A 12,337-nucleotide genomic window follows, 5' to 3' on the forward strand; every position below is an offset into this window, starting at 1 on the left:
TATGTATTGTTGATATATGGTATTTTGGAAAACTCACTAAGTTTTGTACTTATAATTGTGGAATAAATGTTTTTTAGGATGTGTTTCTGACAATGGGAAAGCTCCAGCTTGAGCGTGACGGATGCGCATCTCCTATGTTTATGACTTTAGACTTACGCTACTTTTGATATTCTAATACTTTGTTTTTACATGATTACGGTATTTTATGGTTAAAACAAATTGGTACTTCTTCTTTATGGAAAAATAGTTGTTTTATTTATTCTTTTAAAAAGAATATTTTGATTTGAAATGTTATTCCATATGTTTCGTTAAACCTTCCAAATGCATCTAGACCTTCAAATATTGATTACATTTGTGGATTTCAATACGATTTTGTGATAGAATTTGCTTTTTTATTATTATTATTATTATTATTATTATTATTATTATTATTATTATTATTATTATTACATTTCTTTGTAGAGGAGAACTACCTTTGGAATGAACAATTGAACTGGTCATCTCCAACCCGAGAAGAGGGATACCAGCAAAAAGGGAGAGTGGGAGTCTTTAGGGGAAGATAACGAAGGTGGATCAGAAACATTCATATACCATGATAATTGGTATAATTCTTATAATTTCAAAGATGGAAGTGTACGAAATATATACATGCGAGATCGGCCTAAGGCAGGCTATGGCTCAAAAATAATACACCAATAATAATAGTGTAACATAAGAATCATGAGAAACAATTATGCGATATTTTTGGTTGAAGACTACCGTGAAAAGAATCAAGTACTATAAGGTAGAACTACACAAGGACTATTACCACCATTTTCAAAGACATGGAATGGTTGAAAATTTTCATAACTTGTCTCCTTTTGTTTCTCATACTATCCTTGGAAGCAAAAGGGGTCTAAACTTGTAATCCAACGCAATATTCCCAATTGGCATCATCATGATCTGAAAAACATGAACAAAATGACATTAATACATAGAAAAAGAAGGTTATTGGCAATGAGGACAAATTGATAATAGAATTTACCTATAATATATGGTATCTCCTTTGGATTCCTGCATAAAATAGATAGAAAGTTTAAAGAATATAGAATGCTCAGGCCGTTTGACAATAACAAAAAAAATGCACATGCCGAATTTTCAGATGTACTTACATCTACATACCTCTTGTAATCTTGTTTGATCTTTATAAAGGAGTTGGTGGTTTCCCCTACATACTATGAGCCAAGACTTGATTCTGTTTCTTTTAGCTCAAGAGTAGCCGAATATCCCTTGATGAAACGAAAATCTGTTATTGCTCCACATCTTTCGATTCTCAAAGTATCCAATAATGGCAAACAAAAATCCTTCTTCCCTAAGCAAAACCCTCTAAGACTTGGAAGTTCATCAAGTATTAAGGACTTTAGATGAGGTAACATAATCTCATTCATTTTTCTGAGAGATTTTTCCTCTTTTTCTACAACATTTTCATCCTTAACAACTACCTGCATATTGTTGCAGCAACTAATATGTAGCTCTTGGAGTTGCAAGAGACTACCAATCATGGAACTAGTAAAAAGGTGTTCTAACAAATGACAATGAGAAATAGAGACTCTTTTTAGGTTTGGAAACTCAAATATGGTCCATTGATTGCTCTTCCATATATACCGGAGATTTTTTAGAAACACTAACTCCACTTTTGTCAGGTTTGGAAGATTCACAACGGTTTGTGATTCACCAGAACCACTATTTGTCCCTTCCAATGCTTCAAATACCTCCTCTACCACATTACAGCTCCATACATGAATCTCTTTCAGCATTTGCAGTTTTTGCAACGCACTCCATGGAATAATCTTTTTGGTAGATACATCATTTTCCAGATGTATTCTGTTCTCATCATGAACAGGCAGAGGTATCACTTCCAAAGTATTGCCTAAACTCCGTAATGGGGTCTAAAATGCCAAATAGAAAACGAAAGGCATATGTTAGCGGTGTAGTCGATTCTAGTTCCAACAGATTTACACATGGCTTCATTCTATGTAAAACAACATATGCAAGTAGAGAAAGTCTAAATGATCTACATATATACAACTTTTTTAGATAGCGAGGGTAAACCTCACACAAACCAACTTTTGTTGTCTCTAGAAAAACGTGGGGCCCACACTAGATAATTAAGGAATGAAAACACTCTACATGACCTTTACAGTCCCTTAATTATGGGTCCACTAAAGTAAAAAAATATTTTTGGTGCAATTGTGTCCAAGATTATATTATTACAACAAACACTACTGTTAGTTTAAATTTCTAAAATTTAATGCAAGGACAAGTAAGAATGGGACTTTAAGAATCCGTTACTAGAAATAATATGTAAAAACATTGAAGCCTAATGCAATAACTATATCCAATTCCTATAAGCTCATGGGGTAATGCATGGACAATCTTACCTCCGCCTAGCGTAGTAAGGAAGAACTAAAAGAGTAAGAATTTAAAAAATGATGATCAAATTAGTTGATTATCATTATAAAAGATGATAATTAACTCGAACTAAAACCTTCTGTTGGGTTACTATTTATTGATCTCATCAAGCAAGTTAGATATGTAAGGTTTGTGTTGCACCCTTTGCCATTCGAAATTGATTCAAGTGACACACACAAACTAGTGTAAATATGTTAAATATTTTTAGTTGGAGCGCATGATTTCTCAATTAGATGATGCGAAAAAACAAAAGATAAAAATTATACCTGATGAAAGTTAAGGTCACATTCATCAATATCTTTGCCTAAGCTTCTTTGTATGGACTTGAGTTGTGGAGCCATCGACCTACCACGTGTGAACACCGTCATTTCTGGGCAATCACGGATTGCAACATTATCCAAAGAAGGCCACTTGAACTCATTCATTCCCAAGAAGAAACCCTGGAGGTATGGTAGGTTCACCAGTTTAATGGACTTGAGACGAGGAAAGACCACAACATTAGATGCTGTTGTTTTCTCTCCATGTTCTTCCTTTATAATCACTTCCATTTCCTTGCAATCTTCTATCATTAACTCTTCGAGTTGTATGAGGCTTCCAAGGGCCGAAAATGTGAATATGTGTTCCACAAGGTCGCAATCTTTAATTTCCAATTTCTTCAGCTTGGGAAGTTGAAGCATAATAACATTGCTTAGTCTTTGTGTACCACTATTTCCTTCGAATACCTCCTTCACTGACTTGCAAGACTCTATCTTCAGCGCTTCAAGCTTTTGCATATGTCTTAGTGCATAAGACGGAATCACAGTTGACAATGAATCACACTCTACTATACTTATCACTCTAGGGTATTGGCATAAGGACCAAGAGACACCATCGACCTAGTAATGAACAATCAACGTATAATTCAATTATGTAACTTACAGAGCTCAAATATTGTTTGTTACACACATATACAATACTACTTTATATGTAACATTACATACTATATAATAAGAATAATAAAATGTTAAAATTTAATCAGTAAAAGAAAGTAGAGGGACTCCATCGATAAAGTGGTAAAAGGGCTTAGAACTTTTCTGTGTGTTGCATTAATTTTATAGCATATTATTGTTATTGTAATTTAGCAACTTTTTTTATATTTAATAATCTTAAAATAGATATTACTACTAATAATAAAAGATTAATGTATTTCACATATTAGTTCAAGTATAAATCTATAGTTTGAAAACAAATAATATTTTTAAGACATTTAACCTGTTGTGTCGGTGAAATTGCCGATTCTTTAATAGCACAAAAATGTGTAGGCTTTAATCACCAAAAACATTTAAATAGAGAAAGTGGTAAAATTACATTATGTTTGTTGGTATTTTTTTATTCTTTTTTCATACTTGGGATGGTAAGGGTGAGCATTTTCTAATTAATAAAAGAAACCTTATTAGTAAATGATATGATAGATGACAAATGTCTTGGTCATGATATATACTTTGTTCAAATGAATGAGTCAATTAGGAGCTATAAAAACTTCAATATCCTGTATCTCTGATTTGGTTAAATTTTGTATAATATGATAAATACTAGGAGAATATTGCAGAGAAAAATGGATATAGAAAAAGAAAATGATAAGTTGTTGAATAGGTAGAAAACATACCTTGGATTCATCAGAAATGACGGTCCTTGTAGTGGTATTATTGGAAGATGATTCATTGCTCCTATGCTTGGCACCACCACCACCAATATACTTGAGATTGCTTAGGCAAGCAAGAGTGAGAAAATCAAGATACGGAAAAAAAGCGGTGCTTTTGTGGATAGATCTAGTGTCTTCTTCATCTTCATCATCTCTATTTGAAACAACTTCTTCAATAGCATCACAAATTGCTATGTTGACATTCTTTAGGTTTGAAAGAAGTTTTGCCATGAGAGGTGAAAACAAATACTTAATGTTTGTGCATGAACTTATGTGTATGGTTGTGAGGTTGTGGAATGATGGTTTTGATTTTTGTTCTTGAAGGATTAAAAATTTATTCCAATTACACTTCCACACATGATTCATGTTGTCCATATGCCTTATATCCAATTCCTTGAGGTAGGGAAGTAGTTGTTGTTGATTATCGTGAGTTGTTACCAATTCTCTACTTCTTGGCTCAATCTCAAACACCACCTCCACTTCATTAAAATTCCACAGCTTAAGTTGATGTAGGTTAGGAAAAGAATGTACGAGATAGGAAGGAAATACAACATTTGGAATGCAGTCACCGACTTTTGATGTGTCTTCATTTGATATAACAATAATCTACACATGTATCCCAACAAAAAAGGTAATTAGTAACTTTCATTTTTAAATGTGAGAAAGATTGTTTTGATTCTAAATAATTTTTCAAAAATTATTTGGAAACAATGAAAATATCCCATGGGAAGTTTGAATTCTCCATTCCTAGTAATAACTTTTTTTGTTTGTACAATTGGCTCCCATGTAACAAAAGGATTTGGGGATGAAACAAATGGAAACCATTTTAAATATATAAATAATTAAGATGTGGTAAATCCATACCTCTTGCTCTTGTTGGCTACTCTCCATCAAATTATTGTTACACCTATTTTCTCCGTTATTATTTATCCAGATCTCCTTAAGTGCCCGCAGATCAAAATTGGTGGTGGTTGGTGTGAATACATTTCTAAAGCTCTTACATTTTGTGATCTCTATGTATTCAACAGCTTGAAAGCCACCGATGAGGAGGCCAGAGCTATTTGCACCTTTTATCCTCCATAACTCTCTTAGTTTTCCTAATTGATTCACTTCAATGCTTCTCAGGCTGCTTTTGCTGCTGCCTTCTCCAATCCCACCAGCACTATCCAAGTTGATGTTGAATAACACTTCAATGGAACCACATCTCCGTACTTGAAGCTCTTGAAGATTATCCAACAATGGCAAGGGATTGCATGGAAATAGATCCACAAGCTTATCACAATCGGTTACTTCAATAGCTTTCAACAACGATTCATTAAAATTCTCATTAGTACTCAATTCACAAGGCCATATCTCCTTCAAATTCTCCATATGACGAATATGCAGTTTCTCCAACTTAGGAATGACAACCTGCAAAATAATCAAACTTAATTTAGCCCATCAAATCTAATTACAATTTTTTTTGTCAGGGAATTTCTCTGGTTTGAAATTTTTTGAAACTTGCAACTAAAAAAGATTGTTTAAATTGTATCAACAGAAAATAAAGTGTTTACCGATTCCCTCAACAAACAAGATGTTGCCAATTCATTCTTCGGATAAATGCTTGTGAAATTTGGAATGGTGGCAAGTCCCAACTCCAAGAGTTGTGGTAGCTCAATTATGTTGGCATTACAGCACAAGCCCAACAGATTTGGTAGACAAATTAAAGATAGAAACTTCAACTTGGGGAATGTAATTGTCTCTTCTCCACCATTCTCACTATGTATGAGTTCTTCCATATTATCGCATGAGTAAACTTCGAGATGCTCAAGATTTTTCAAATCTTTTGCCACAGCAAGTGTGAAAAGGTATCTCAACCCCACACACTCGGAAATGACAAGGACTCTTACATTGTAGAATGAAGAGAATCGAGAAGGATGTACAGACTTCACCTCAATATCTCCAAGATCATTCATATCATCCACACTTAAACACAGCATCTCCGTTTTCTCAAACAACTCATTCATTCTAGATCCCAATAGTTCTCTTTTGTTGGTGACTAACTGTAATGTGTTTTCAAACGACTGTTTGCTCTTTCTGAATGCCCCTTTCAAAGAACGCCCCACTGAGATCTTGAATTGTTCAAGATTATCGAACGAAATATTCTTCGGCTGAGCACTATTTTGAAAGAACTCAAATTCTAATACCGAAATGTTTTCTAAACGTTCTTCCATCTCATTGTAGTTATCATCCATGAAGCTAATGGTCTTGCTGTCATCAGCTTTCACAAAAAACGAATCTCGATCATCAACTCTCATATAAAGCTCTTCAAGTTTGACCAAATTTCTAAAGACGCCATTAGCTATACAGAGACCAACACAATTTGTCAAATCCAGGAGCCTTAGCTTCTTCAGATCTCCAATAGTGGAGGGTAACAATTTAATGGCAGAATTAGCAATGCTGAGCACCTCGAGATTCAAAAGATTTCCAATAGAAGAGCAATCAAACATTAATGAGCAGTGATGGAGATGAAGCACTCGAACATTGGAGCATTGAAGTGATTGTGGAAGAAATGGCTGCTTCATGTTATCATATGATATAACCTGAAGGTTTTCCATTTCTCCATAAAAGCCTTCAGGAAACCTCAGTGACTCGTCTCCATCCATTAATTTCAGGATCGAGAGGTTTGGAAACGTGAGGTCTTCAGGAATCGCAGACATACCTTTGCATGTTAATGAAATTCTTTTGCACAAGCTGTTCTTATCATTTGCAGTTTCAAACCACCCTGGCATATCCCCATGGTTGACAATTGATGCATGCTCGACTTCAGATAACATGCCCAAAACAAAAGCACGAACCAGATCATGCATCTTGACAAATCCAACATTATCACTTTTTATCAACATGTTGGCATGCATAAGCCGCTCAATGCACGTGTCCAACCTTTTTCTTGCATGTCTCATAGTATACACTCTGGTAAATATTTTCAATCCCCATCCATACCTCACTAAGTCTTCGGTAGGAATATCAAAGTCTTCAGGAAACAAACCACATAGCAAAAAAATCGACCGAGTCTCCTCGTCTTGGATATTGCTGTAGCTCAATTTAAGAACATCAGCCACAACATTATGAGTGTCACGGTGCTCTAAACGAGAAAGTGCATCTTTCCATGCATCTTTGCGTTTATTTCTAAGAGTAACGGCCATAGTTTTGATGGCAATGGGTAAACCACCACACTTCTCTACAATAGCTTCTCCTATCTTAATAAGCTCGGGATCAGCATCATAAGAAATTTCTGCGTATCGACGGAAAAAATTATGTGCTTCCTCGTCTGTTAACATATTGAGGTTGAAAATTAAACTAGCTCCCATCATCATGCAGATATCACTGTTGCGTGATGTCAGCAAGACCTTGAAGTCAACACCTTGATTTGGCAAAGAACTTAAACCGATATCATCCAGATCAACAGGGCTCCATACATCGTCAAGAATTACTAGGAACTTCATCTTACCTCCACCAGAGAGGGCCTTAAAGCATTCACGAAGCTTATAAGCCCTTGCATCTCTCGTATTTCCTTTCAGTTCTATGCTGAGGTAATCTGCAACAGTATCCTGGATAGCAATGGGGTCAGTGTTTGCCCCTACAACCACCTCGACAATATAATGGAACATCTTCTTATCTTTCACAACCTTCTTCAACCGTTGCACCATTGTCGTCTTCCCCACTCCACCCATCCCCGATAAGGCTATCATGTGGGATGTGTTATTTGGTCCAAGTGCTTTTAGTGCATCCATAAAAATCTGCTCTCTTGATTGGAATTCATTGTGATCACTTGACGCGGATGCCTTCATGAAATCAACTTTTCCCAAAGGAACTGGTACATCACTCCAAGCCATCAAAGATTGTTGTCTTAAGAGACTTTCAATCTCCTCAATTATCTTGAAGGCTTTCTTTCCTAGCTTATGCCTATTCATGAGATTGAGAGAACTGCCAGCATCAATAGGAACGTTATCCACCTGTGCATTAATCTTATCTACTTCTTCCAACCAATCCACGACTTGGGCTGGAACCTCAAGATTACTTCTTCTATTCCGATTCAGGTGCTGTTTAACATCTATTCTTGCAAAATTCAACTCCCTCATTTTGCTATGCAAGTCCTTCAAATATTTTTTGTACGAAACGAGGTAGGCCAGGTGTTTCGTGACTGGAACCGTGTCATCAGGTTTAATCATGGCACCATCCATTGCTCAGTATTCTTATTTCTGGCAGCACCTACATACACATAGCAGCCAACAAGTTATCAAAGGAAATTCAGTAGAAATCTAAAATGGAGCAATTACAAGGATGATTTAATTTGTAGAAAGAGACCACCACCATGGTATAAAAATAAATTTGACGATCAAGTTTTGACAATCAAAATCAAGAAAATGGTTTTTCACTGGTTATTAATATAACAGTAAACATATGATTAACTTTTGACAATTTAAAACATGATAATGGTAATAGAAATCAAGAAAACGGTTTTTCATTGATTAAATTACATAGAACACCAAAATCTGATTAAGTCGGGTGTGTGTCCACGTGTTGAGTTAGGGGAAGGATTGGATAATGTTAACCTTAAAATCCATTTATTTGCTACTTATCTAATTAGAGCAATTTATATATACTCCACTGTTTCGGAACAAATATGAGTGTTAGTGTGATAAAGAAAAGATTAATTAACCTTAAAATAGATATAACAAACATGTTATATATTAAATATCTATAATAAAAAATGCGCAGGCGTCAACGTTTTCGCAGTCAACTATTCCTCAGACCCCAGCCCATGCTTATTTTAACCAAAAAAGAGAGAGAGAGAGAGAGAGAGAGAGAGAGAGAGAGAGAGAGAGAGAGAGAGAGAGAGAGAGAGAGAGAGAGAGACTATTTCTGGAAATTCTATAATTTTAAGAAACAGGACAACGTTTTTAAAAGTGCTAGTATTAGATAGGGACTATTTCTGGAAATTCTATATTAAAAAGGGACCATTCCTGTAATTTAAGTGCAATTTTATGTTAGGCACAAGTTAGCAATATTCTCTTAATACTTTGTGAATAAACTAGAAATCTGAAAAATACTTCTTGCTATCGAAACAGTGGAACACTAACACTCTACAACACGAAACAAAAACAAAACAACTGAAAAGCATCTAAACCCTTTTCTGCATATATCTAACACTAACACTCCCTCTCAAAATGCATTGAACCCTGAAACACGGGAATAAGACTGGAACTGGAACGCCGGAGGTTGCTAGGGTGCCGGCGAAGTCAACGGATTGGCTTAGGGTTATAGAGATATACCGGAGAAATTTTTGGTGACAGATCTGGTTCTGGAAGTAAACGACGGCTCCGCCAATAAGACCTAGAAACAAGATTTGGAACCATTTAGAGTACAGGTGGCGGCGGCTGTTCTGGCCTGTTTCCGGCAGAAGTTCTGGGGTCTGGGGTTCTACTGAAAAACGGTTTTTTTTTTGTAAACAGGAGCTCCAAGTTCCGGGGTGAATGATTAGTTTATGACTCTGATAACTAGAAATCTGGAAAGTATTGGTGTTGATAAACAGGTTAATGCCTCATGGTATATACAAGAAACAAAATTAAATCAACTAAAAAGCATCTAATCACTTCAAAATAGACAAATTAATTTTGTCGTCACCAAGTTTGGACAAAAGTTAAAAACATATTAGCTTTTGGTGTTTTAGAAATTTGAACACAGGAAATTAGCATTTAACCCTTTTTAACATGTCTCGAATCATCTGGGTTTTATTTGAAAAAACAATGAGAAGTTATAAATCAAACTTCAAAGATCCAAGCCACTGTACTTGTAAATACGCACATAACAATCAGTTAATAATCACAAAAATCATATCTATTACTGAATATAAAACTGAAAGAACATTACAGATAGTTGAGCGCTTGAATCAGCTGAAACGAAAGCACGAACTGAATCTAAGAGGACGATCTGTTGTACTTCTTGAAAGTAGAAAATGAGCGATGAGCTCATACTTATTTTTTTCCTAAAGTTTTACATTAGCCCCTTGACTTTTCAACAAACGCTCTTCAGCACCAACAGTTTTTAGTATTTATTTATTTTACCCTTCAAAGAGAACAATTTCAGCGATTGGATTCTAGCTAACATTTGAGGACAAGATTGGAAATAAATCGCTATCAAACAATTTCACTTGTTGGGTACTTATATTAATACCTTTTACTGGTGTGCCAATGAGGTCCAGACCAATTGGACGCAGGCACACTTCAGTTTTCCCCTCCCAATGAAGTTTCTGGGAATTGATGTCGAGTTCTATTAGTGTCCTAAGCAATGAAGGCTCTTAATGAGAAATTGAGTTGCTAAGGATATTATTATTTCTATAGGGACGAATCGATATTTCTACGGGGAGAGATCGAACATAGGTTTGTTAGGTGTTATGTCATACTGGCTTATCGGATGTCACTGTGCTGCATCGAACCGCCATTTAAAAAAATAAAATTATTGGTGCATCCTACCTTTGGGTATGTCACATAAAACGAAGTTTTTGTATGGTGATGATTGATGGTGTTATGGAATAAGCTCAAAAATATTATTATCATAGTTCTCAAAAACTTTCTTCATCTTACATTTAAAAAATACGAATTGATTTTCAGAAAAATAAATAAGAATCTCTTAACAGCCACAATTCTCTTCTTCACAATTCTCTTCTTCACGTTTTATATACCTCAAAAAAAGTTATTATTGTTGGTCAACAACAAACCTTGTATTTTTAATTTATTTTATAGCATAATAGGTTATTATTATCGATTAGCAACAAACAATAGCGGACGCATAATAGGTTATTATTATCGGTGCACCTAATAGAAATTGTTTTTTACACTACGTGCCGGAAATTGAGCAGTGGTCCAAGACCCCCGGGCTCCACTAAGGTCCACCCCTGGCAACAAACATACCTACAGATTAAATCTAAATTTTCGAAAATCGATGTGGCTTGTCCTCGTGTTTTCAAAAGTTGCGTGTGTGGTCTCTAAGAATAACTCTTGCCTCTTGCAACTCCAACTACTATAGGCTCTCTCTCTCTCTCTCTCTCTCTCTCTATATATATATATATATATATATATATATATATATATATATATATATATATATATATATATATATATAGTTTTGTATTTTTGATAAGTTTTCTAATTTTTATGGTGATGTTTTCTATTTTTGTATTTCAAAGTTTTTTATTTTTCGAGGTTAAAAGATGTTGTTTACTGATTTTTTGATCACCTTTTCTAAGTTCGTTTTTTGACGATGGATGGGTGGTGGTGGTGGTTGTTCTAACAATTGGTAAAAATTGGTTAGAGTTTGACGATCAAACAACCGTGAAATTTTATTAATGACCAATTGTGTGTGATTTTATGTTATAACGCATATTAAAGATAGTGTATTCATAATTACCCTCATAACATCTCAATATGCTCAGCAAATCTACTATCGTTGAGGATCGAATCGAAATTCACCAAAAAAATAATTCTATTTGTGATGTTAAAATAAATTTTGCATTAAGTATACTTGAGAGCTATGGATAAGAAATTTGAATAGATAATGTTCTCCTGATTTTGTGGATATTAAGATTATCTAAAACGGAGATCGTATGAAAAAGTTACGCTTATTTAAAGTTATAAAAATCACTATTTATCTGATTCTTCTGAAACGAATCGTGCGCTACTTCGTTTGTAATAGCTATAAACCTTGTAAATCACTTTTGAACGCATTTCTGAACTCAGACTATAGTCTATTATTTTATTATATTTTTATCTGACGTGTGTAAAATGCACTAGTTTTAATCATACTACTTCAAACACAAATAAACACACGAAAGGTATAGTGTCTATCGTTTAGCAATGTAATTCAAGCAAACAGGGTATCAAACACAGGAAACGGTAACAATTAAACTAAATACTATAATTATCTAATTAAAACAAACAATAAAAAATGGTTTTCTCTAGTTTTGCAATACTATAAACTTAAACAATTAACTAACACTCAACCTAAGTTATCTAACAACTAAAGCAAATAAAAAGTAACCATATTCAATAATAAAAGAGACTTTTGTTTAGGTTCGACTCTCTTGTTTCTATAGTGGATTTTATGGCAAGTACAATGGATTATTTTGTCATTGGCTACCGATTAATGTGATTAGATTCATGTTCA

General features: G+C 34.5%; 1 protein-coding gene across 4 annotated transcripts; it reads right to left on the reverse strand.

Annotated features, from left to right (window-relative positions):
* Positions 1 to 645: 645 nt before the first annotated feature.
* LOC111909128 (uncharacterized) lies at positions 646 to 10,129 on the reverse strand. 4 transcript variants are annotated; one of them, XM_052768337.1, is made up of 9 exons: positions 10,046 to 10,091; positions 9,448 to 9,680; positions 5,686 to 8,383; positions 4,997 to 5,542; positions 4,097 to 4,738; positions 2,718 to 3,326; positions 1,162 to 1,928; positions 1,025 to 1,053; positions 646 to 942 (listed from the first exon to the last, which is right to left on the reverse strand). In XM_052768337.1, exons 3-7 carry the CDS (start codon positions 8,353 to 8,355, stop codon positions 1,215 to 1,217), a joined length of 5,181 nt encoding a protein of 1,726 aa, XP_052624297.1. In that variant the 5' UTR covers positions 8,356 to 8,383; positions 9,448 to 9,680; positions 10,046 to 10,091; the 3' UTR covers positions 646 to 942; positions 1,025 to 1,053; positions 1,162 to 1,214. The 4 variants fall into 4 exon arrangements, with proteins under 4 accessions (XP_052624297.1, XP_052624295.1, XP_052624298.1 ...); XM_052768335.1 differs by lacking the exon at positions 9,448 to 9,680 and having other exon boundaries at positions 10,046 to 10,129; XM_052768338.1 differs by lacking the exon at positions 9,448 to 9,680 and having other exon boundaries at positions 1,152 to 1,928; positions 10,046 to 10,129.
* Positions 10,130 to 12,337: the final 2,208 nt, after the last annotated feature.

The sequence above is a fragment of the Lactuca sativa genome, chromosome 2 (assembly GCF_002870075.4).
Source record: "Lactuca sativa cultivar Salinas chromosome 2, Lsat_Salinas_v11, whole genome shotgun sequence".
Taxonomy (NCBI): Eukaryota; Viridiplantae; Streptophyta; class Magnoliopsida; order Asterales; family Asteraceae; genus Lactuca; species Lactuca sativa.